General features: G+C 42.2%; 1 protein-coding gene across 10 annotated transcripts in view; it reads left to right on the plus strand.

Moving 5' to 3' along the window:
* The window catches only part of pbx1a (pre-B-cell leukemia homeobox 1a), a 50,219-nt gene extending 35,410 nt beyond the window's left edge, over positions 1-14,809 (plus strand). For 3 of the 10 annotated variants that reach the window (XM_081723126.1, XM_081723132.1, XM_081723131.1), the window contains 7 exons: positions 3,892-4,157; positions 4,604-4,794; positions 5,117-5,378; positions 5,935-6,094; positions 7,276-7,388; positions 8,975-9,064; positions 12,237-14,809. In XM_081723126.1, the coding sequence (XP_081579252.1) occupies positions 3,892-4,157; positions 4,604-4,794; positions 5,117-5,378; positions 5,935-6,094; positions 7,276-7,388; positions 8,975-9,064; positions 12,237-12,329 (1,175 nt within the window). In that variant the 3' untranslated portion in view covers positions 12,330-14,809. The remainder of the gene's footprint in view (positions 1-3,891; positions 4,158-4,603; positions 4,795-5,116; positions 5,379-5,934; positions 6,095-7,275; positions 7,389-8,974; positions 9,065-12,236) is intronic. The other 7 variants (XM_081723127.1, XM_081723128.1, XM_035528496.2 and 4 more) reach the window with 7 other exon arrangements.
* Positions 14,810-27,319: the final 12,510 nt, after the last annotated feature.

Raw genomic sequence — 27,319 nt, forward strand, 5'->3', positions numbered from 1 at the left:
GTCTGAACACACATCAGACACTTATCCTTCGTTCACCATGCTGTTTATTATTTGGACTGGACAGCCAGACTATTGCTTGCATGGCCATGCACATTCTACAGACCCTGTTGCTGTGGAGCGTGTGAAAGGTTTTCAGAAACTCCAAATGGAAGGATTTCCGAAAAGGCGTTTCACCAAAGAATTCTCACTGGGACTTCCACATGAAGATGAGCTGAGACACTTGTCTCGGGTCATGGTTCAAACATCCGTGCCAGGTTGGATACAGCCTCAGACCCACACGGCACATGTTCTCAGGCAAAGTTCAAAGCAGGGCAGGATTACCGTGTTGGGGCTCTCGGTCATTTTGGTCCCTGACACCACAACTTACCTAGTGAGATTTCAATGTCAGTTGAACTAGAAATAGGCTTTAGCCAGAGTCCAGAATTCCAGATTCTACAAATATGTTTGAATTTGTTGAATCCTAATGAGGCTGTTGTGCTTAAAGTCTGCACTGACATCCTAGAATTCATTCCAGACATGAAAAAGGCGGATCACTGGCACATGGGAGCCAATCTCCCCCGGTTCTGTTCCCGAAACATTCTCCACATGGCTCCGCCTCCCTGCCCTCACCTGTAGCTGCTTTTAAAAATCAGACAGACTCATTAAAAAATCGCACCCATTCCCTCCGGTGTCTAGACAGGAGCGCCTCTCTCGCTGTCTCGCTCGTTCACTCTTTCCCTCTTTCTCCCTGGAGCTGGCACAGACCTGCCTTCCGTCAGAGAAAAGGTAGCCAATCCCCCTTCCATCCTGAGCGGCCCCGCCCCACCACATCGCCACAGCCTTTGTTCCGTACCCCACGGATTACAAGTTGCTGGATCCCTCCTGCCACACGGGCTGCTTCTTCGGGGAAGGCCCGCCATTGTGGTAAAGCAGTGTAGCGCGAGAAGCACCTTGCTGCAGCAAGGAATGCGTAATTAGCTCTCGCGTGCATCAGTGAGAGGGTGCGGCGTAGGGTAATCTGCTACCGAAAGGGAAGCACTTAGGAGCCTGCAGCTGAGCAGGGTGGAATTAAGTCTTGCTTAACGAGAAATCATGAATGAAATGCTTCCAAAAGGGAAAACATGTCCATTAGGGGCTTCCAAGAAGCTCTGCTCAAGAGGCTGCACAGTGTGTGTGCACACACACACACACACACACACACACACACACACACACATGTGCGCGCGAACACACAGAGATAACTCCATACACAAGCATTTGTTGCTTACACATGTATATGCATTAAACACTCATATGTGCAATGATATTTTCACGTACACACAAATGCTGGAAGATTATTTATCCATTACAATTTGTTAATGTTTGTGTGTAGTTCAGTTCAGTTCACGTCAAAAACATTCTGAGTATGGCATACACACATCCGTTCCACAAACACACACACACACACACACACACACACACACACACACACACAACAGCTGGCAGCATTATAGCCTAATCGATTGCCATGCCATTACAGAATCAAAATAAATAAAGTGCACGGCGTCGGTTTGGGGTAATTAAGCCACGGCAAAGTGAATTGCATGATTATCTGTATTTATTGTATTTATGTAATCCATTTCATGCATTTAATTGTGCACTGGAGGATATGGTTGGAAGGAACAAATCATTATTTGCCTCATTAGAGTTCCTCTCCAGATGAACATGTCCCACTTGTGGGCAGGGCCTGCCCGTCTCCTGCTGGATGTCAGGCTCTTGCCGTAGTCGGCCTCCGTCTCCAGCGCAGAGACGTAAGCACCTCCCCCTCTTCGGTGAACCGGCTTTCCAGGAAGAGCACGGAGCCGAGCTCGGATCGGTCGGCTGCCGTTTTTCCGAGCTCTGGGAAAGTCAGCCCAGGCGGCTGGGAGGTCTAGCTGGAAAAAACGTTCACTGTGTGCCACCTTCCACTCTAAATAATCAGGCCTGGAGGTCTTCCATGGTGAGAGTGGTGTCCAGATAAATTTGACCCCCAAAGCGCCCCCTCCCCCCTTGTGTCACTTATCCTTGAGCTCTGAACTCTTAACCTCGGAAGGTGTAAGAAAGCCAGTGGTGTTTGCTCTCTCCAACGGTTTCCAGACGGAGAAGGCTGGACTGACGCCCGTCTGTGGCTCCGAAACGAGTATGGCTGCCGTTGGTTTGTTTTGCTGTTTATCCTTGTCTGCCTGAATAGAAAACGTGCAGACTGCAAGGATAGTTATATCAGCCCTGTGAAGAATGAAGTGATGCTTGTGGATGTTTTACGCCAGAATTCTAATTAGCTTTCATTTATTACATTGCACGTACGCACCTACTGACTTGCCATATTAACTTCATTTGGGCTTTTTTCTTCATTTGAGACTGCTGACCACTGTTATGTGAAATGTACAGTCAGCAAACACAGAGAGGTGATTATTTAAGAGCTTGTTGTATTTTGAAGGCAGGTCTGTCTTTCTTTGTTATTGTCAGAGCAGATTGCCTGATCGCGTGCATCTCTCTGAACAGAACACTAAGAGAGTCCTCTAGTGGTAGAAGGAGACATAGCAGGCTGCTTTTCACATCAGCAACGTGCAGGCTTCATCTCCTTTCTACAGTCCGAGGTCGGGGGCTCCCCAAAAACTCCCACCCATGCAGGGAGGTGGTCGACGTGGATTTGCTACCCGTCCACGGGGAGGGGTTCGAGAGGTGGCTCAGGGCTGAGAGGGTGTGAACGCCAAGCAGCTATGTACAGGTTCAGACAAAAGGGGCAGGCCAGCATGCGACGTACAGAAGAAACGGACCGGTGGCCTTTGTGGAGCCCAGAACGTATAGTGAGGAACATACCAGTTCTCCTCATGCAACACAGCTGAACGAAAGTCATGTTAATCTTAAATATTTGTGCATATGATCGAACTGCACCCAATATGATGTCTGTGAATGAACTATTAAAAAGGGCGAGTGGAATATCTAACATTGGACTAGTTTGCCTTCTTGTTTTCCCTTGCTGCAGTGGAGTAGATTCGCATTTATTGCAGTAATGCAGTCATTCTAATTTATCAGTGTTTTATCTGTGATTACCAGCCTGATCGCAGAAAAAAAGTCATGATGGGAGGTAAGGGATAATTATTTAGTCAAAGTTATAGTAGAAATCGATTAAATGATGGTTTTATTCTCTCTTGTCCTGCCAAGATCAGTGTTTAAACTCTGATTTAACTGCAATGAAGAGAGTGATTAAAATGAAGGACATATATCCATATATCAGCCTGCAAGGCTAAGACCAAACCTTTAAGAGTCCAGGATGCCATGCAGGCAATATGCTCCAGCCTGGGAGAATTACCACCCCCACCCCCCACCCCCCCCACACTGATTTGTTCATTTTCTCAAGCTTTCTTTTTATTGAAATAGGACATGCGTGAAACAACATCAAACGCTTGTTTGCCATTGTGACTCAGAAGATGGTGTCTGACAGTTCTGCAGTTGCACAGTTCTGCAGTCTGATTTAGTCAAGAGTTCTGTGAAGAGAATTTAGAACAAGCTGCTAACTACATGGTCATGGGTTGGATTCTCAGGGACTAGATATGCTGTCTTCCTGATACATATGCAAGTTGCTCTGGATAAAAATGTCTCCCAAATGCTGTAAATGTATAAGACGTATCTACTAGAGACCACTAAGCGAAGGTACAGGGTATATACAGGTTATTCCAGTAACATGGCTGGTGCAGATATATTACTGGATGCTTTTGAAATCTAGAATACAATTTGCAAGACCACACATTAACCATGCCTCACATGGAACCTGACTGGATGAGGCTACTCACTAAATGTCGTCGAATCAAAAGCATCCATCCACTTTCAGATTGGCTCCTCCTTTCCCACCGTCTGACCCTCCTCTTTCTCACCGTCTCACCCTGTTCACAGTGCTGAGCATCCGTGGAGCCCAGGAGGAGGAGCCCCCGGACCCCCAGCTCATGCGACTGGACAACATGCTGCTGGCTGAGGGCGTGTCTGGACCAGAGAAAGGGGGCGGGTCCGCGGCGGCAGCGGCTGCTGCAGCGGCCGCCGGCGGGGCGGGTTCGGACAACTCGGCGGAACACTCGGACTACAGGGCCAAGCTGTCGCAGATCCGCCAGATCTACCACACTGAGCTGGAGAAGTACGAGCAGGTGGGGGCGCTCAGGCCCATGGTAAACATAGGCGTCCGTCACTAACACATCCACGAAGCCACACAGTGACTAGCCGAACAGGGGGTGGGGCACTAATCTGGTGTTTATGCTATGTCAGTATCTTCATCATAGAGTGGTAATAAGAATATCAGTTTCCCAGGTTCACTTCTTCATTTAGCTTGTCCTGGAGAGTATGTAGTGATTAAATGGGTCTTCATATTTTTGTGAAATACTCTGTATATGTTATTTTACATAAATAGTGCGGGTGGACTGTAAACTGCTTTTTTTCAAAGTGGTCTAGATAGATTCTTGAATAGGATTCAGGTTATTTTTTCAGTCAATCGTAAACGTCAAAAATATCAAATAAAAATATAAAATAAAAAATAATAATACATAATAATGCATAATTGCGTGTGTGTGTGTGTGTGTGTGTGTGCGTGCGTGCGTGCGTGTGCATGTGTAATTAGGCGTGTAACGAGTTCACCACTCACGTGATGAACCTGCTGCGAGAGCAGTCACGCACGCGGCCCATCTCGCCCAAGGAGATCGAGCGCATGGTCAGCATCATCCACCGCAAGTTCAGCTCCATCCAGATGCAGCTGAAGCAGAGCACGTGCGAGGCCGTGATGATCCTGCGCTCCCGCTTCCTCGACGCCAGGTTGGCAACTCCGGCTAGGGTAGTGTAACGGCACAAACGGCTAGTGTAAGCAGGTGTCATCTGAGTGTTCTGCAATTTGACCAAAAAACTGAGATAGCCCCTTAGATAAGAAGTGAAATTTATTTAAAAAAAAACAAAAAACGTATGGCCTCTATTAGCCCATGTAAGTTAAACGTCAGGACTGTTGAGTATTGAGTAATGCTGAAATATGCTGGAAACCAGAGGTAATAAGAGGCACTCTACATCCTGTTTGGCGTTTTATAAAACTGCATTAACCAAAGCAGGTCAGCTGTTTTACATTCTACTGTGTTCTCCTCGACAGGCGAAAGCGGCGGAACTTCAACAAGCAGGCCACCGAGATCCTGAACGAGTACTTCTACTCGCACCTAAGCAACCCGTACCCCAGCGAGGAGGCCAAGGAGGAGCTAGCCAAGAAATGCTCCATCACTGTGTCGCAGGTCCATGTCCTTCTCAGCAACAAGACTTCCTCCAACCCCGTGGCTGTGAGAAAACCACCTAGCTTAACGTTAGCTAGCAGTGGTTTAACTATACTCCTGCTCTCTCTGTTTGCCAACACCCACACAGTGAGGACACCATTCGGAATATCTGAGATTTTTGTTCCACCTGTGGATTTCTTATCCAACACCAGCTAGCCAATGTAGCTGTACAAACCATGCTTTGTTATGGGGATCCACCCCAGCCCATTCCATTGGCATGAATGGCCCAGTTAAAAAAGGTTTTAAAAACGCCCTCTGGTTTCTGTGTTTATGACACTTGTTTATGACAGCCTCTAAATGACCACATGTTCGCTGTGTTGATTCGGTAGCAAACCCTGAGTAACTAGTTTACCACCTTTATGTTGACTTGTTTTGTCTCAAGCCCTGAACTAAACTGGAAGTTCCAAACGACAGCATTCACTGCTGGGGGTGCCCTTGTTTCTTCAGGTCATAAGGTCATTCGAGAATTAGAAGTTGTTTATTTGTGGATCTGTGTTTCCAAACAAGAGGGATTTGGTGGGCTGTTGCTGAACAGAAAAACACATTTCTGAGCTTAGTTTCTCTTTGAAGATGAGACGGTCATAATTTATTGTTTCTTTTTCCATGATCGGTATCCAAACGTGCATACCTCTGCCCTATTTAGGTATCCAACTGGTTCGGAAACAAGAGGATCAGGTACAAGAAAAACATTGGCAAGTTCCAGGAAGAGGCCAACATGTACGCTGCCAGGACGGCCGTCAACGCGGCCAGCGCGTCAGCCCAGGGCAGCCAAGCAAACTCGCCCTCCACACCCAATTCAGCCGGTGAGTGTCGAGACCGGGCAAACGCGTCGAGTCTGCGTGCGTGTCTGAGCTCTTAGATGAGGAGTCAGACAACATAATTACCTGATAACGGCCTTGCAAATATTAACAAGGGCAGTGAGCTAAATGGAGCTTCCCAGCCCCTCAGCCGGTGACATGTACAGCTAATATACAGAGAGAATTTGATTATTTTTATTGATATGGGTTTGTGTAACGCCTCGTGCCAATCCACGAAGACGCAGGAACAGTGTAAGACGTTAGCAAGAGAGATGAGCCCAGCAAAAAGTGTTTGGCTTAAAAAGTTCCCATCACAAGCGAGCCTTAATACTACGCAAGTCAGTAAGCAGGCTGGTGGACCAGCTCTTCTGAAGGAAATGTCTCGCTTCCTAACCACAACTTCAATTCAGGGACTCTTGCAGTAGCTCCAGGAGCTCTTGCTTCCTCTTTCAAGCATTAAATCACCCAATTGCAGAAGGCTAAGCTCAGTTCGCACAGTGCGCCGTTGTCTGGCCACACTGTGTTGGCCAGAGCGAACGTGGTTCAGGTAAACGGCCCCGCTCTGTCCGCCCGACCTCCTGGTCATCATTACGGCCCCTTTGTCTTGTGGCCCTGACGTGATTAGGGGCCCACGCGCATTTGATTAGAGCTCTGTGGCTTTTTGTGGTGAAATCGAGTTAAAGCCCTGGTCCCTTAAACATCTGGGGACTCGGGCCTCCATTAAACCACAAATAGCGTTCTTTGATTCCTACTGTGACTCGATTAGCACTTCCTAAATGACCCGGCCACAGCGACCTGCAGCAGGGTCGTCCGTCTTGTGTGAGGATCACAGTATGATCCGAGGTTGCTCCACTTGGCTGGTTCCCTCCTGCTTTAGACTGTAGCCCTTTTGGTTGCTAAGCTAAAGCATATGCAGTTATATAAGCAAAAGACTTACATACTTATGACTGAGTTTTCACTTGCTAAACTCTTTTTACCTGAGCAGTTTTCTGCATCTGCTGTCCTGCCTGACGATAACAATCCTTTGCCGCTAACCACACTAACTACCACACTGCTGCCGCATGACTGCGATCCCTGTCTTTCTCAACTTTTCCACCCTGTTTTTCTCTCTCTCTGTCTTTTCTGTGTCTTTTCTCTCCCTCTCTGTCTCGCTCTCTCTGTGTACCTCTAATCTGTTTACCTCTCAGGTTCCGCTGGCTCTTTTAACATGTCAAACTCCGGAGACTTATTCATGAGTGTGCAGTCTCTGAACGGGGACTCTTACCAGGGGGCTCAGGTGGGCGCCAACATACAGTCCCAGGTAGGGAGCATTGCTAGCTGTTAGTATACACAGCTCCAGCCGAACAACTTCTTTAGCACAGCATCTCAGAGTTTTATCACTGTTGACTGTAGGAAGACCATTGCAATAGATTAGCGTTGTGCGATCTGCACAACATCCAGCATTCTGTAAATATGTTTGATGGAAATGTCTTGTTTGTTGAAAAGGATATAAACTGATATTCCTATGTTTACGATCATTACAATAAATTAGTTATTCAAGGAGTACAGCCTCTACACATAAGAACTCACTAAGGTTAAATTCACGCATCATTTACATTTACATTTATAGCATTTAGCAGACAATCTTATCCAGAGCAACGTACAAAAGTGCTTTGTCATTTACTCAGAATAATTCCTAACCAGTAGACTAGGTTAGAGCCCAATATACCAATGATCTAGAATACAGGGATGCCTAGAGTTACAAAATACATAAGGTCTATCTTAGACAATGATAAGTGTAAGAAACAAGTACTAGAGTTTGTTAGTCAACAATAAGTACTAGTTTAGTTAGTCAATATAAGAGCAGGGTCAGTGGTCATTTAAATATTCCATGAATAGATGGGTCTTCAGTCTGCGTTTGAATTATCCACGCAGAGCATCCATGTAGAGTCAGCTACATAATCTCTGTATTGCTCAGGTTACTGGGTGCAATGTGGGTTTTCCCGCCGAATCCATGCAACACATAATACTCGCCGATCCATGTGTAGGTGTTGCTCGTGCAGTAAGATGATTGCTCCAGTCAGTCCTGCTGAGCTCAGTGCAGACCCTCACAGGTGCTCACAGACGCTCACTAGTGCCCGATGACCTTGTAGGTGGAGGGGGGAATCCGAGGTCATTATTTGCCCAGTGCAGATTATTTGCATCAGCTTCCGAATGAATAGACCACCACAGACAGCTTTAGAAACAGCACAACGCTTGTCATTGGCACAACACCGCTATCGTGCTGTCGTGTTCCTCACCGTGATAGCCTGACCTTGCCCAGCACTGGACTTACCCTGGTCTGCTTTTCCTACATGATACAGCCTTAGGGTGCCTCATGAATGTGTAGTTGAGATCTCTTAGAAAGCTCTTTCCTGGTGTTAAAAGCTTCTTCCTCTGGTATTAAAGTTTGGTAGATTGGTTGTTCTTTCATGCGAGGTCATTTGTTTAAAGTTCAAAACAAGCCAGTGTCTGCTATGTATTAACATTCCGTTCTAAATGTTGAGCAGTGTGGGATTTTGGCTGAAAGCGCTGGAATTCATATCCACGTCGCCTTTTCTCGCCCTCTGATTCCCGACACACACCTGCACATTTGTTTCATAATAACACTAGCCGTGTTTTGTTGCAAGCTCGATTCATAAACAAATTGGGTCCATTGTTCGCTATCTGGAATACAAACAAAGGTGTTGTATGCTGCCATTGATAACCTTTTCCTTTCCAAGCACGCGTCCATGTCTGACCTTTCTTTTTGGCCCAGATGTCTTCCTGATGCAGCTCTATTGTCTGACCTTGTCTTTTGTTTATTTTGCGTTTCGTTTTCCCTCTGTGGGTTTTTCCACACACACTCTACCTTTCTCGGATCTCCAGGTGGATACCCTTCGCCATGTTATCAGTCAGGCAGGCGGATACAGTGACGGCCTCCCCGGCAGCCAGATCTACAGTCCACAGGGCATCAGCGTAAGTCCTCGCCAGGCTCTGCCTACCATCCCTAGTGTCATTCTCGTGCTCGCTCCCTTTGAGGTACACTAAATGAGTTTAGGCCACAAAGTAAGGACTGTAAAACTGAATGTACTATAAAGAGATGCAGATTGGATGTGACAGTGCCCACAGAGCCCAAAGCCACTTAGTGTAACCAGTAAACACATTTTGTTGCTTATATAGGCATTCCCGCAACATTTTTTTTCCTCTCGGGCTAAAATGTTCACATATCGTAAAGTTGATTAAACAAAATGCCTTTAAAAGTCCCCAAGTGGGACGTTTATTACCAGTTATGCGGAGCCCATGGGGACTGGCTTTTCTACTTAAGCATAGCTTGTTGGAGCTGAATGGTTAACATGTTGGTAAGCGGTTCTCATGGCGACGGGTGCCCTCGTGATAATAACCAAGGTGATCACGGGCACAGCTTGTCAGACGTCATCTGTATTAACAAGGCACTTACAGCAACACACAGATCCACACACATACAAACAAAACACACATACAGAGCCCAAGGAAAGGAAAGGAAGCTTTGAGCTTGTGTTAAATAATAATTAATGTACCCGGAACAATTAAAGCCTCCTTAGCAAAAGCCCGTTTGGGGGGGGGGGGTTGCAACTGCAGCAGTGACCGGCGTGTGAAATCTCCAGCGACAGCTCATGTTGTCAGCAAAGGAAATTGATCGGACAGTCTGGAGGGAGGGCTGAGTGGGGACTGGGGACAGCAGTCCAAACGCATCGGTCATGCCACGGGTCCTCCCACCTCAGCACCTCTGACAGCGAGTGGGCATGTCACCACGGCGTTGGTTCTGTGGAAAGCACAGCTCCCCGTTTCCACAAAATATCTGCCTCACTACTACATTTTTGCCAGCACCAGGCAGCTAGCACACGATATGTGTTTGTGTAGAGTTTTGTCTCAGAAACTAGGACAGGAGGAAGAGATCGGGTCAGTCAGCTTGATTGGTCAACGCGGTCAACACGGTCAACATGGTCAACGCGGTGCTTTTGCTGTCTCGGGCTTGCATTTTCCTGCTCGACCCATGCGCAGAGAACGTTTTTAAATTACAGTGCACAATTCGGTCATTGTGGTGGAATTTGTCAAAGCGATTGCCATAGATTTAGGAAAATATAAATTTTGCCCGTCTTTGGAGGAAATCATTTTTTTGCCATGTGTTGATTTAAAATGCAGTTTCCTATGTGTTTAAAAATGAAAATAGATTTAATAAGTTCTAGTAAGTGAGTATGTGTCCTTTTTAGATGTATATAGTACTTCTCTCTGGATTAATTTACACAATTTAGCTATAAACCTTCCGTACATTGAATGCTAAGAATATACCAGATTACTGAATCATGCAGTGCTGCTCTTTCTCCCCAGTAACATTTGTTGTAAGTGAAATGTAAGTGAAATTCAATCCAATCTAATTTCACTTTCCCAGAAACAGTCCTACAGGGAGTTGAGTAAAACTCCCCTGCTGTAACCTCTGCATCTTAATGCTTAATGCTCTGCCGACACAGCCCTGGGAAAATGGCTACGCGTTCACCATTTTTTAAAAATAGGAACCGCTTTTCCCCACATTATTTCCCTGGATAACTTATTCCACTTTTCTCCCCATCGCCGATAATGACGGAGCTTAGACATGGCGTTTGTGTGCTGGGGCTCCCCCCACGCCCACCCCAGTCCGCCACTGTAATTACACGTTTGAAACAGACGTAGGGTGTCACCAGACGGAAGATTTGAAAGTTTTTTTTCCCCCCTTTCCCTCTGTTTTTTTTTTCTTTTTTCCTTTCTTTTTTTGATTACAGACTGCCTCTATCTAAAATAACAGGCTGTGAAAATAAGAGGCTGCCAAATCCCATTTCCAGACACTTTTTCTGATGGCATGGAAATTGCTATTAATGCCCCAAATGCTCTTTAGGCAGCCTGTCTCCCGGATGTGAAATGGCCTTCATTTTAGATACCCATTATACTTTCATTCCTTTAGCCAATGTGATAATTTGTGATAATTGATTCCGCCATCATGTGCCTTTGAAAAAGCCTGTTCTAGGAATGACTCGTCCTATGGTTCATTTGCTGTCATTTATTTTAATTCTCCCACTTTATGGTGCACTTTCTCTAAAAAAAGTGTGTGTGTGTGTGTGTGTGTGTGTGGACAGGGGATCCCAATTTCTTGATTTTATTTATTTATTTATTTTGGAAATGTATGTGAGGTCACGGCACTCCCCTTAGTGATATATCCACTTCGGTCAGTGCATATTGATACACAATGGCAAGTTCTGCCCATTTGAGCATCATTTGAGGATGCTGCCCAAATTTGTTCTGGAATTCGTTCTGGAGTTGCTGCTGTGCTTTTGCCTTTTTGCAGCTAGGACTGATGAAGCCATACTTGGTCTTGATGTGTCTGAGAGAAAAGGGTCATGGCAACTTCACCATAGGAACCTCTCCTCCCGAGTTATCCGTCTAGCTCCACCCTGGCACCAAGCTTCAGCTCATCACACTTGTTACCTACTACGTCCTGCTTAGTTTAGCGTATTTCAACCTGTTTAGCCTGTTACCTATTATGTCCTGCTTAGTTTAGCGTATTTCAACCTGTTTAGCCTGACTTCGTGGTTGTAAGGTCACATATGTTTGAGTGTTTGTTGTTATTAGGTTTTTTTTTTGAGGGTTGAGGGTCCTGCATGAATTCACCTGCTATGGACTTGCCTGTTTGTTTTGACCACAGGCTGTTATTATTATTGCTTTCCCCTAATAAAATAAACCCTGAGACTGTGTAGCCAAACGCCTCCACTCTGTTACGGAGCGTCTGGCCTCACACAGCCTCTGGCCTGAGATGTATTAGCCAGTGAGGCATCTGCATGGTCAAGTGGCAGAGCTAAGCATTTAGTGTTCTCCTTTGAGTGCCTTAAGGCCAATAGTGCCAAACTCATTAGAGAAGCTGAGTTGTATGCTTGGTGGTTGTGAGCAGAGTTAAACATCTTTAATGGGAACCAGCCATGACTAAAATGGAAAAAAATATGGTAAGGTTCGACAAACTTCACCATAAATACGAATAAGAATTATTCCTTAAAAATTTTGGGGGGATATTTATATTGGAGAATTTGGATATTGCATGCCTCTTTACACACTGTTTATATATTTATCCCTTTTTAATTCACAGGCAAATGGTGGTTGGCAGGATGCCCCAACCCCCTCTTCAGTGACTTCCCCTACGGAAGGACCCGGAAGTGTTCATTCTGACACCTCCAACTGATCTCCACTGACTATTGCCACAATCCCCATGACCCTCAAACTCACAAGACCTCACCTCTTCATCTGGTTTGGGATTACAGTACACACATGATCACACCGTCCCTTCTTGCTACTGTGGAACATTTGAAATACTTTACAAAAATTTCTGAGAAAAAAGGTCAATTTAAAAAAAGGAGAGAAAAAAATGTGTTTGTACAGTTTTCACAGTGCATTTTAGGTGGTGCAAAGCCACTAACCTGTGACCGTTTCGTTCTTATGAGGCTTATATTCAGTGATGAAACAAATAACCCTTATATTTCAATTTTAATGCTTTATTCTACCTCTTGGAGAAAAAGAATCAATACGAAATAATAAGAACGATCATTGTTTTCTAAAAGAAACTTTATTAGCAGAAAGCACCTGCTTACAGACTTGTATCCAAGCGATTACAGAGAAAGTTCTCTTTAATGGTACGCAACATTACTTTTTTGTTGTTCTTTTATATAACTGCTTACATGCTGCTTCTCACTTTTTGATTTGCATCACATAACGTTTGTTTTACCATATAAAGAACCGAATAATGGATTTGTCATTTTTACTCTGAATATACCTGACTGGTGTCGACGTGCAAGTCAGACTGAGGGCACAGGCAGTAGCACGTCAAAGTAAATTCTCGCATTTCAGCAAACTGATAGACTATAGTGAAACCTGGTGCGGATTTCTGACCGCTGCAGTCTCCTACTTAAAGGGCCTTTCATTCTCCCGATTGCAAGTAGAGGCCAAATGCGCAAACCCCATGCCGTCACAGATTTCATTTGCAGTCATTTCCTCTCTGTTTGTTTTTGAGATGCTCTGTACATTGAGCTGTAATCTGTAAGACAGTGGAAATATAATGGCGGAAACATTAAGTCATTATGGTGTGTGTAATGTTATTTACCAACCCCCCACCCCCTGGTCACTTCAGATTGTTCTCAAATGCTAAACTGCTTATCACTCCTGTATCTTTGTAAGGGAATGTATTATTAAAAGCCATTCGCTTGGTTGGATACAGGTGCCAGCTCCGATCGAAATTAGAGAGGTCCCAATACTGTTTATTGCACATTTGTATACTCCTTTTGTTTGCTTGTTTGTTTGCATTGCAAAAACATTGCGTCACACTCACTAGCCTGAAAGCCATCTTGAATCAGCCACCGTGGCCAAATTAAAGTGGCTAATCCATAAAGGTGTTTTCATTTCCACTTTTTGTCTCCATGTGCGCAACCAGACTGTGAGTGTAAAGTTCTACATCTGAGCATATTTGCTGTTCATGTGACAGCCAGCTGTTGCTCATAACCAAAACTCTTGTAAAAAAGCTGTATAACAAAATGTAATATCACATTTTTACCTGCACATTCATTACCTGTACTAGCTCTTCCCCAGTGTCCTGTACTGTCCTGTACTGGAAAATGTGGACATCACTGCTTATCTCTGTGTAGCATTCCAACTCAAGGAGTTTTATTTATTTATTTTTTTAACCTCCCCTCCGGACACTGATGCTATTGTCGAGGCTGCTTAATTGAAACAAACGTTGTTGAAAAAAATCCAATACTGAACTAATTTTTGTAGAAAATACATCCCTGCCTGTCAAGGCCCTGGTAACGAAGTTTGTTTTTGTGTACATTGGATCAGAATCCACTTAAATCAGGAAGTCATTAGGTTAATAGGATTTGGATAGTTTGACAGTTAGCCCGAGCTAGGCTTACACAGGTAATACTCGGTTAAACCAGCTAGTGAACCTTCTGACCCCCAGTGACCTTAAGATAGACGGCTCTTTGCTAAGGTTGTCCTATAATGGGAACATTCCACAAGTATTGAGGATTGTGGAGTCTATAATGATGTTATAAACATGGTCTAATCCAGTTTGTCATGCCCAGTTTAACCAGTTAGTCTAATACCAAAATCATCAGTCTATACACTAAGATGTTATCTTTAACATTCAATTTATTTCAGTCTAAACCATAGATGGAATATAGCGAAAGGATCTGTTACAGTAGTACATGTTAAAGAAAGGTTGTAATGTTTTCCCTTCTATTTGTTTTTTTTTCTATGCCTGTGAACATTTTGAAAACCCTTTTTTCCATCTTTTGTTATTAATTTGATGGCATATTATGGCAGTGTACCATAAAAAACATTTTAAAGCACCCAGGTATGGATATTTTAATAGTTCAAAAAGATTCATACTAAAGCAACGATAATATATCTTGATATTTGAACTGAGTGACATACATGTACAAAGAAACATGCCTCTGTTTACTGACGGTTGCCATTTTGAAAGTGTATATATTTTTGTGAGATAGATTTGACTGCATCTGTTATAATTGCGTTATTAGACTACACAATTATGTACCATATGAAGTGTTAAAGTCCAAAAAACTTTGTTTTTTAAAAATCACAAACCCCGCAGAACATTGTCTCAAAATGGACATGATTATCTTCAATAAATGTTGTCCTGCTCACTGTAAAGTGTTTAAAACTACTTGCGTGTATTTTTTCCCCATTTTTGAATGATAGATTTTGAATATTTACTCAAGGCTACACCAAGGCGTACAGTCTTCCCAGATCATGCTTTTAAAACATATTGAGCTATGAACCAGACTTTTCTCTTCGCAGTAACAGAAAAATGTGGTTTATTATTGCACCTATTAAGAACAAGCTTGCCCTGCAGATGTGTTGTTTTATGTATTGTTTATGTAATATTCTAATATCATATTTTAGAAAGCCTTGTAACAAGCTTATTTAAATTCAGTTTAGTTATTCTGAAGAGACAGAGAGAGAGAGAGAGAGAGAGAGAAAGAGAGAGAGAGAGAGAGAGAGAGAGAGAGAGCAAAATACCCCCCAGCCCTAGTAAAGTGTCACTTTTTCTTTCTTGCATGCATTTTCTTCATAATGAAATATGGCAATGTTTAGATGTTAATGTTTTTCTTGGTGATTTATTCTTACAAATCTTGCACAGAAATAAGGCAAATGTTTAGGCTGCTGTATAAAACTAAATGAGTAAAGGAGTAACAGTAGACAAGCACATGTGAAAACACGAAGCCTTTCAGCGAAATTCACCATTTTGAAAGTGAAATAGACCATTATGTGAATCATGAGAAGGGGGTTTTCTTTTTTGTTTGTGTGTTTGTTTGTTTGTTTGTTTGTTTGTTTGTTTGTTTGGGAGGGGTGTTGCAAGCAATATGAATACCTGCTCTCATCTCTATTTTGTTTCTTAATAATCAACACTACAAACAGGGTACATTCAAGAGCATCCATCCACATCATTTAAACACAAACATTAAAATGGCATTACTTCACATATTAGAGGCTTCAAATACAATATGTTAACTATTTATACAATCATCTGATTGAATTTAGAACAAACTATGCTCAAATTATTCAAACACTGTGCAGCAAAAGATCATTTTCAGCCAATCCGTAGTCATTATTTTAATTATATGAACCAATCAGGAGTAACATAGTGTCTACAACATCTTCTAGAAGATATCTGAAGCTGGAAAACATGGAGCAGATAGTCTAGCAGCAGCAGTGCTTAGCGAAACAGCTAAAAGCAAAAACCTAAGCTATGCAACAGAGTGTATGCGTATTTGATTTGTCAGAAAAGGTCTGTCATCTGAAACGCATATGTATATATACCGCCTTTCTCGAACTCAAGGATGCTTTTAGAGACAGATATTTTTACAGACGTATATTGTGTATTACCTTAAATGGTAGAACATAAAGACAAAATAAAAAAATTTAAGATGGAATGGAACATTTTAATAAAATGACAATTAACCACGAGCATTGTTTAGAATTCATAAACACAGCTGTCTGACATTTCAAATTATTCTTATACATATAAGAATGTATTAAAGCCAAAGATAATTTGTTTTCTTTATTTGTTGGTCAGCAATGGCAGGTTTTCAGTGTATTTGATAGCCTGGACAGAAACATGCAAGGGGCAGTGGAAGAAGAATCTTAAAACTTGAAATTTGAAATTGTGCTGTTTGTTTCTGAATTCAGTGAATATTCAGCTTATTCAAGGAAGAATATGTCCATAAAGACTGGGACCCATGCCTTATTTCTAGGCAATACAGGGTTTTTTGTTTGTTTTTTGCTTGATTGAACCATGAGTTTTTTTCTTATAGTTTAATCTCATGTGCACTAGAATGTTTTGTTTCCACATTAAAACCTTTCAAACCCTGACTAATGAGGATACTTTTGTTTTCTGAACTTCTTGTCTTTTTCACTCCTCTTGAGTTTTCTTGCTCTAGAGTTTTCATGGTAGATACCCTGCAACTGTCTCATTTCATAATAAGGGATAAATAAAATTCCTAAATATTTTTCACATCTCCCTGGCAAGTCGGCCAGGGCGGAACCTCATTAAATGGGAAAGGCCTCAGCCAACCCTCAGTACTATTCATGCTGCTTAACAAAGGCCATAACTAAAGAACACAGCCTCTTTAGAGTCAGTCAGAGTCACAGAGTAGGCCCAAAACGACAATGTTTAATTATCAAATCAAACCAGACACACAAGTATAAACAAGGAATTCTCATACCCTCTAGTCTACATTCAGATGGTTTGGTCAACTAGAGTATGTGACAGTCTAGGGAAGAAAAGAGACAACTATTCAATGTACCTTGCAGGAATGAAACATACCCTTCTATAACAACATCAACAAAAAATAGACATGTAGGAAGAAGTCTTCTACCAGCTGACTAGATTGCTCTATGATAGCTAGCATAAAGTAGAAATTAAAATAACAAAATAGAATCACACACAAGCAAACTAAAATGTACAAAAGTCAGTGCAGGTTTGAAAGTGCCTGGGTGTGTATACGTAGACAGCCCAGGGTGTAGCACAAAGAGTCTCTACCTGCAAAACTGAGAAAGCAGTACTTCATTCAGCACTGTGAATTCCCCTGTGTTTGCTGACAGAGGGGAGGAGTGACACCCCTCCACAAGCGTGGCTCTCAAAAAAGAAAGAAAGAAAATCGCAGCAAAGGGGATTTGTTGTTTCTGAGGACTATACTGTTCTTCACGGAAATATTGATGATATCATTCTTATAACCAACATTTTTTACTATTTTGTTTGTGAAAAATAATCTAGAAAGTCATGTGAACTGTCTCATTGTATTTATGTGTAATGGTTGCTGTTTTGATACAGAGCTATATAATCTTGTGTTTTCATTGTATTTATGATACTTGCCCCTTTTGGTGTCAAATTAAAATAAGAATCACGGAGATATTTTGAAATTTTTTATCTGTGCAAATAGTGACGTCTATTACCGGTCTCCAGTCATCCTGCATGCAATAGTTTTTGTGCTACATTAACTTTACAAAAACACCAATTTTAGCCACAAATGCAACAGTACAACTGGTTACATTGTTCACAGTGCAGCAATAAGAAATGTCCTAAATGTCAATCACTAAAATATTTTTTCAAATGTATTTATTAGTTATTTGAAACGTTTTTAGTGGATTCAAGTGATTTGACTGCATCACAGGACTCAGCGGGTAGTGTTTCACCCAGCCTGCATGGCAAGGCACTGTTCTACTCCTGCAATGATCGTAAGTCTTGCACCGCGACGTGAAAGTGGGCTAAGGCCGATGGCCGCTGACAGGCTTCCACCTGGATCTCTGATGCCGTATCCAGCTCAGCTCGCTGTAACATTGGCCTCAGGGACCCAATGGTGCGGGTGTGTTCTTACAAATCGGGAGGGCGAGGAGCCAGAGGAGAGACAGGTTTAGCGCGTGTCTGTCCACTGCCCCCCTTATTTTGCCTTCTTACCTTCGGAAATATCAATCCCCTCTAATAAAGGTCCCTTCAGATGCACTGTGTCAACATGTGTAAGAGACGGTGATAACGCAGATGAACTGTGATGTTCACACATCACACTCTGTGTACAGTCATATACATACATATACGTGTGATTGTGTGCAAGTGTTAACCAAAACTTCTTGGGATATTTAGCTTTTAATTAGGTTTTATTGTTTGTAGTAGTTTAACATCAAAGACTAAACCAGTTTTATTCTGAGGAAAGCAATCTCCTGTGTAAATATTTGGATCACTTACATGGCTTTAAACAATCTGTATGTTCATTTAGTAAAACTGATTTGGTAACTATTACTTCTGCACACACTTAATCCAAACAGTTCCGTATTCCTCAGAGATGCCCAACATACTTTCAATGTGTGCCTTTAACAAAAAATAAATTTGTAAAAATTGTCAAATCATTATTTACAGAAAAACAAACTCTTCATAGCAAGGGATAAACTTCAAACAACAATCCACGCTTATGGACAGTCAGAATTTGCTGACATTTAGCAAGTTTGCCATCATAAACATCAAGATCATATTTTACTATGTGATATAGCACCTGATATTAAAATTAAACTTACATACAACTGGTAGCAAACCCAAGGAATTAGCGCTCACAAATTGCTCTCAGTGTTCATAGATTTTAACAGAAGAATATAAAAATGTGCACGAAAACAAATAAATCTTGCCACCTGTTTTTTTTCCTTGAAAACCAAAATCTGGTTGTCATGTTTAAGTATCCTTCCTTTCCTATCGGAAGCCATTTATTTTTCCTTCATTTATATGCGGCGTAAGGAAACCTCGGGCTGTCACTGAAAGCCATGCGTGGTGGTTTGGACCAGGCGATGAAATAGAGCAACATCCATGCGAGTGTCCGCGAAGGGCTTCGTTTAATTCTCTTTATCGCTGCCGCCTCCCCACTCACCTCTGCGTCATTTGGCATTCCATCTCCCCGCTGATCTTCCCGGGTTTGAAAGGACAGGACAAATCCCGGCGATAGGCTGCCTGGTGCAGAGGCGCGGGCAGCGCGTATCAGCCCGTCACAGGAGGTGCGAGAAATCCCCATACACGAGCGGGCCCCCTTTCCGAAAGAGAGAGAGAGAGAGAGAGAGAGAGAGAGAGAGAGAGAGAGAGAGAGAGAGAGAGAGAAGAAAAAACGTGCAGAGTTATCAGAGCCGCACACACACACACACACACACACACACACACACACACACACACACACACACACACACTGGGCCTTAGTGCCAGTCAAATACTGAGCATTCCTAAGCAGCTTTATTTAAACACATGGATTTTTCATCAAAAAGAAATCGAAAAAAGGGGGAAGATAGAGGTAGGACAGCAGGGAGGAATGGAATAATGGTTTTGCTACCAAGATCTGCTCCTACGTTCATTTTTTACAAATGACAGTGCAGGTTGTTTTTTATGCTGGATATTTTATAGGAGTATCTGCTGATACAGCCAAGCTCCAGTGTAAGAAAATGTGCAGGTTATATTCTTGAATTTCCAAAATTCATATGGCGGCACTGTGTTTGCAATTGGCAAGATTGCAAGTCTCCCATTCTTCTTAGTAGAATCTTTCAAGCTCATTTTCAGGTCTCTGCAAAGATAGTCTACTGGGATCACATTCATACACACAGCCTTTCACAAAGCTTTCCTGAAGCTGCTCCTGTGTCTTCTTCGTGGTATGCTTCAGGTCTTGTTGAAATGTAAACCATGACCCCTTCACTCAGGATAAAGCTATATTTTTCCAACTGCCTCTTTCCCTCCATATTGATTGTCTTCTTACATTCCCTGTTGCATAAAAACATCCCTGCAACATGTTGCCACCTTCAACCACAGCAATGGTATTAATGAGGTGTTTTTCAGGGATGGTATTAATGAGGTGTTTCTCAGGGATGGTATTAATGAGGTCTTTCTCAGGGATGGTATTAATGAGGTGTTTCTCAGGGATGGTATTAGCAAGGTCTTTCTCAGTGCCTGGTTTCCTCTATACATGCCACTATTTGTGATCAAAGAGTTCTTAGTTTCATCAGACCAGAAGACCTTGGTTCTCATGGCCTGAGAGTTATTCAGGTGCCTTCTGGTAAACTCCAAGCAGACTCTAATGTTCCTTTTAGTGAGGTATTATTCTAGTCTGGCCCCTCTACCATAAAGACCTGATTGGTGGAGTGCCTGACACTGATAGTTGTCCTTCTGTGGATGTTCACCCATCTCCACAAAAGAACTGTTCATAGTAACAATTGAGTTCTTTGTTACCTGCTTAACCTAGACCCTTTATCCCTGATTACTGAGTTTAGCTGGGTGGCTACATCTGGATAAACTGTTCATGTTTCAAAATTTCCATTTGAGATTAATGATTTAATACTCTAGTGTGTCTGGCTGAATTACTTTCACTTTCCTGCATATTGATAATCAGCTAAATCAAAGGTTTTTTTGGTATCTGTGCATTGATGCAATCCTGTCTTGCAGGTCTACATACAATTCTTTTGGCCTTGGTTTTCACTCTGACGTACACCATCAACCATCAACACCATCAACTGTGACACGTCTACTTTCCCGATTATGTCCAGTTATTTTAATTAGTCACAAGTGGACAACTCTAATGAAGCTGTAAGAGTCTTCAAGGACCATTGACAAAAGAAGGATCTAGCAGAGCTAAATTGCCAGTGTCATCACAAAGGATATGCAAACGGAATATTTCAGACTTTCTTTTTTAAGATTTACGAAACATTCCAAAAGACTATTTCATAATAAAATACTTATAGTCCTTAATGCCCCGAACAGTTCTGCGGTGAGTGGCACCAGGGAGATCCAGGTAAGGATGACTGGCACCCTGCTCATCTCATTACTGCAGCATGGAGACCCTGCTGGTCCAGCCGGGTAAGCAACACACCCTGTCAACCCTGATCATCATCGCATCCTCACACTCCAGTCAGCGGGGTCATGCTTTAACTAATACGCACACACATGCATTAACACCTGCATACATACTTGCACACACATGCACACACACGCATACATGCACACACACACACACACCTAGCCACTGTATCCTCTCACAAACTAATTTGCTAGTGTAACTGTATTGGGTTTGCTCATCTTGCATTCACACTGGCATGTTCATGGCTGAGACCTGGGATTGTGGACCTGATGCTTTTCACCTGATCTATTAACGAACACGGCTTTTCAAAGTTGGGGGGTTACTATAACAGAAATTAATGCAGAAATTAATATTGGTTGTTTTTTGGGCCTTTTTTTACTTAGCAACCAAAATACAAAAACAAGGCCATCTAATCATTTTATATTTAACTAAAAAAAGAGATACTCAGTTTAAATGTCTGCTCTAAAGCTGTACCTGCATGAAAAACTAAGCCGCTTATGTACAGCCAAAACTAATTCCCCTTTGTTGACCTGGAATGGTCTCTTGTATTGATGACCTGAGAAATATATCCATTAATTGGCCAGGCCTCATAAATACATAGATTTGCAGAATGAGAATGCTGACCTATGACACTGAGGATCTGCTGTTTTGGCATATCTGCCATGTTTCACGATTGACAGTCTGGGACATCAGTGCGCATGTCCGCGACTGGGTGTTTCATATGTAAGTCACTCAGTAATAGTGCGTATCACTGTCTGTGGTCACTGTTCTGAGGCAGGATGCCTCTGGAAGACAGGCAGTAGAGTGGCCAGTGTGGAATTTATTGAAGCCCCCTTTCTCCAGTTCTCCAGTGCCAATGGTCAGGGCTCCACCTTGCCAGCGACTTTAACATTCTTGAGCCGGACAGAGGCATGTCTGGCTGAATTACTTTCACTGTTGCTTCATGTTCATAATTGGCTAAATATAAGCATGGAAGTAACTGGTGGAGGAGGTGGGGGGTTGGGGGTTGATTCTGGGGCAAAAGGCAAGAACTGGCCAGCTGGGCTGGGCTTCAGCGCAATGCCAAAATTACCCGGGACCCTCCCCCCACACATACGCTCCCACCCTTCCCTTGGCTGTAGATATTGGGTGAAGTGCTGACTCACCCCCCTGTAGGGAAATCTAAAAAAAATTCAACTCCTGGAGCCTCTTTTCTTGTTTTGTAGAGACCCTTGGGGTCAGGTCATTTTGCATGTTTACATACATGGGGTGATGGTGGTGATGCAGTAGCCCTCTGGTATTAAGATGGGCTTCCTTGATACCTTTTGGAGTTTGTGTTATGTGTGAAACCCTGTACATGAGAACAAAAGGGGCTGTTCATTCGAATAGCCTTTCATTGAAAAAAAAGCAATCGTCTTTAGGGCAGGAGTAGTTAGGTATGTGCAGTTTGTCTAACGATGCATGTATTACATCGTGGAGTTTCAGTCTTTTTATTCAATATTCAATTTCACTCCCTCACAAACTATAATGTAATAAGTAATGGGGTAACTTTGCATTGATTACAACTATCAAGAAAATGGCATTGTGACATCTACCTACCGCTCAGCCTTATGGATATCATTAGGTACAATCATTTCGTAGTATCATTGAGTAAAGACTGAAGCTCCAAAACTTTTCTTATAGCTTATAAGTTAGGCTTTTTGACACACCCCCAGTTTATTTTTTTTTTAACTATGTTAATTAAATTTCTGTTGAACTTGCATTTTTCTTTTTTCTTTTTTTTGAGATTTTCTGTTTTACAGCTCTTGAGGGACTTGTGGGAAAGACATGTTTTTCTTCAGGGATGAGATTGTTAGCTAAGTGGTAGCCCTAAGCCTATAGTGTAAGGCAAGAAAAGATTGAGTTTGGTATACAGTAGGGACATTAATGGAGTGCCAGGTCATGTGCTGAGATTTTTGTTTACATTTTAGTTGCTCTTTTTAGTTTTATATCCTGAGCATAGTGTAGGAAATAGTGCTTAATTGCAGTGTAGGAAAAGTATCTGATGTCAAACAATCTGAAAAGTTATTTTCAAATATATGAGGTCAAATCATAACAATTACATACCAAAGCTTTTCAAATCTGAGTGCTTGGTTCAGGAGCGAATCTCTGAATCTCTGACGAGTAGGGCTGTGTCTAACTAAAAGGTGGTAGCTCACCTGGTCAAGATGGGTTCAGATCTCAGAAAGCACTTGTACTGATACATATAGTGGCTTTGAAAATTATATATATATATAAAAACAAGCATCTGTCATAATAATAGTCATCAGACTGACATTTGTAGCTCTGTACTTAATTTTGGAAGACTAACCATCAAAATTAATTTTGTGATATTGGTCTTATGTAAGAAAATATTCTGTGACAAAAATTACTAACCAAAAAATGATGTTTGCATAAGTATGCCTGTGCTGTAGAAGCACCAAATTTATACAGGTTAAATACTGTAAGGGTGGGTGCCAGGCCAAGGCCCCTTCCAGCCACCAGAGGGAGGCCTTGAGTCAGGCACACCACTAATCATGCTTAACACCCAACAGCTGGGCTAGACCTTATATAAGCCCAGTGAACCAGTCATTCAGTGCTGGGTCTTTGCCAAACTTCTGTGCCAAGTGCCTAGCCTGTAACTCCAGGCAGTGAGGTCGGTGAGCTCTTGTGCCACACCTCACTTCTGTGCTGCGAGGGTGTCTGTGTTTTTACACGTCCCCTTCTCTCTCAAGTCTGTCTCTCTCCCGAGGCTTCCCTAAGCCATTCAAGTTCCTCCCTGTTTTCTGGTTTTGTTTGGGAAGTTTTAGTTTGGTTTTCCCCAGTACATCGGGTTGCCATTTCTTCATTTGACGTCCTTTGTTCTCCCTTTCTCCACGCTTGGCGTGATGTTTTAGTTTTTTACCTGATCCAAGATCTAACTGTTCTACACACAGGCCCACCATTGGTAGAGTGTGGTTGCTCACCCAGTAGGCTGTTGGCATCATCACCTAGCTGATCTGAGTTTGAGCCCCCCCTTACAAATACATTGCCCTAATGCCCCCCCTTACAAATACATTGCCCTAATGTAAACAAAATCAGCCTCTACCTGGTGAACGTTTAAAAAGTTCGCCTGTTCTGGATAACAGACTGCCTTAATTTAACTACTATTAGTGGGACTGTGACTGTGAGGGCAAGCTGTGAAAATAAGGCCCAAGAGCAAGAAGGAAACTTTTGAAGGAATCCACAGAGAGGCCAACAATCACACTCAGTGTCTGACAGTGCAGTGAAGGTGAAATCAGCAGTATGAAGAGCTTTGCATACAGGTGGCCTGTATTAGAGAGTCTAGAAAGAATGCATGAGTAGACCAGCTAAAATGTGATGTAAGGTTTGGAGGTTAGATGAGACAAAAAAGGAGGTAAAAATTCAAAATGTTATGTTTTGGTGCCACCCTAACTCTGCTCATTCCTCAACAATGACAGACCTTACATAACAAATTGAACATATCAATCTTTATCACTTCAAGAGATAAGTAAAGTAATACTTTGGATGAACCACCTCCAGATGAATTTGTCATTCTGTTCAACTGCATTCAACTCCCTTGCAGCTAACGTTGTTAGTTAGCCAACTCGCTAGCTAGCTAAGCAACAGATAGTGACTGATATTTATGAGAGCTCATTACAAATAAATATTGAACAGCGAAAACATTTGACTATTTGAGAGGAGCAGTTCTCTGTGTGCTGAATTCAAATTTATTCTTATAATGAATTCTTGTTTATATTTTTATAATTTCTCTGTCAAAAAAGCTAGCTAATTTTGTTGTGGGAAAATGCTCTACATATTAGGGTAAAATGCTAACACCATCACGCACCCCAGACACAGGAATTTGATGCCTTCTCTGGAAAAAATCCACTGCTATACTAAGAAGAATTCCTGGGGTACTTTGGTTACATGATTAGATGATAAGTCTCTCTGAAAAAAAATGTAATATAATGGTATGTCATCATAATTTGCCAAGTACAATAAATCAGTTCTTTGCTGGAGCAGAGCAGCGATGTAACCCTCTCCCAATGCTTATCATTTATCTAGGCATTTACACGCCATAACTCCAACTCCCAGCTGCCATGCGGTTCACTTTTTGCTAACAACTTGTTAAGTAATAAAGGATCATTAATAAAACAACCTACCCCATCACTCAAAAGTCAAGTAATGACAAATTGGGTAATACTAGAAAACTGTAATTAAGCCCTGCTGGACACTGTATCTCAGAGGCATACTTCCATGTCTTCAATGGAAGACGGATCCAAGATGTTTTTAAAAACTGTTTCAGAGCTGTGCTCTTCCTCATCGCTAGAATCTTCAGTAATGTATCTTTAAAGCTGCTATTGTAGAGGAATGTTAAATTCTTATGCAAGCTTTTTCTCAACATCTATAACTTTTGAGTTTGGGAAAAAAACTTTAAGAGCAAATGCTGGTTCACAATAAACGGACTGGCTAGAATAATCTCTCTAAGTGCTGTTTGTAATCCAGATGAATCTGGTAACTTTCAAGGGGGCTGAATGCCTTTTTTCAAGGCACTATATTTAAGACACTCTGGATAGCATCTGACAAATGTCAAAAATGTAAATGTGTTTTTATCTGAAGAAGTACAGGCAGCAGATCAAATGGGTTCAGTGAAAGTTCTTTCTTTGAGGTCTTTGAGCCCAGTTTTCTCCCTTATCCCAGTGAACCACTTTAAAAGGCTCTTTTTATACTTTTACATGCAATGTCTCTTTTCAGCACATTTTTCTTTAGGCCATCCGGAAAAATCTAGAAAAATTAACTTAACACATCACAGGTATTGTGCTTTATTTCATGTATGATTTATCACATGCATACATCTTTTTTTGTTGTTGTTATTGTTGTTGTTTATCTTTCTTATTGTTCATCTTTAAGAAGTGAAAGATGCTGCACTCCATGTGGTCCTTTCCTGCTCCTGCTGTTTCTCTTTCCATTATTTGTACCTGTGTCTTGTTTGTGAAATCAGCCCTCTCTGATTACATATAGTGCATCACTGTCATTCACAGTCTCGCTGGTGTTTTGCAGCTGCACACAACTCTGCCTTGCATTTCCTTACCTTTCCAAGGGACCTCATGTCCCAGCACTTTGGAGTCTTCAAGTTATTGGGGGGGGTTCAAGACTGAATTCATTGAGCATGCTTTGTGCTCTGATCCCTGCTAGTTGATGTGTCCTGTAAAGGCCCAGTGTAAACATACTGTATGCATACTTCAAAATGCACCTGGTTCCCACTACTGCAAGCAAACACAAGGACCATGGACAGTGAGGACAAAAATGTGTCGCTGCAGTTTGAAACATTAAACAGGCAAACAATGAATAAGCTTGCACATCCATCTTCAAGCCTGGTGATGTCACATCTGCACCCGGAGTTCCCCATCCTCGCCTCCAGAGGTCGCTTTCTCCCCGGTTCCGACATGCTCATTAACTCACCTGTGCTTCAGTCAGCATGGATCTAGACCAGCCGACCGCACAGGCAGTCTTTGCTAGGTCTGGCAACATTAGGCTGCAGTTCGGAGCATTTTTTCGAAGTGTGGTGTTCTTTGGATTTTCACCATGCATTGTCTTTCTTTTGACTGTGTTTCTGCTTTGTTTGCTTGGCCTGTTGACCCTCCTACCTCTTGGTCTCCAGATATTTCCCTGCTATAGACTTGGATCCTGTTGTTGCCACAGTGTATGATTGTTACAAAGGTGCATCTGTATATAAAACATGTATGCCCTTCTAAATTAGTAAAAGTCCTTCATAACACAAACCAGATGTTTGGCATGTGATATAAAAACATATGCTAGCACACAGGACATCATGTAACTGTTGAGAAGGTGTATCAGATAAAGTGACCAGTGGTTGTAAGCTATGTCCATGTAGCCTGTCAGGAATGGAACTATAACCTTATAACCTATTATATAGTGCTTATAGTAAGCACCATATAATAGCTTATAAGGTTATAGTTCCATCAATTTCAATAATCTGCCTAAATTCTGTAAAGTTTAAAAATGAAGAATGGGATATGAATCAAAAAGCACAATGGAAGTATGATCCAAATAAGTTGGAAGGTGGAAAAGGAAAGTAAATTGTCATCAACCTTTTACTTACCAACCCCCTATATTTAACCCATAAGAACCCAGACTCAGTTCACCTTAAAGGAAAATTATGCGGAATAGACCACATGGAACACATTTGATTTCTATTTTTAAATTTAACCTCCTAATGCCAAAGATCTGTCACGTATAAGTTCCAATGGGCATTTATGGTACA

Source organism: Electrophorus electricus, chromosome 11 (assembly GCF_041902795.1).
Source record: "Electrophorus electricus isolate QZ-2024a chromosome 11, ASM4190279v1, whole genome shotgun sequence".
Taxonomy (NCBI): Eukaryota; Metazoa; Chordata; class Actinopteri; order Gymnotiformes; family Gymnotidae; genus Electrophorus; species Electrophorus electricus.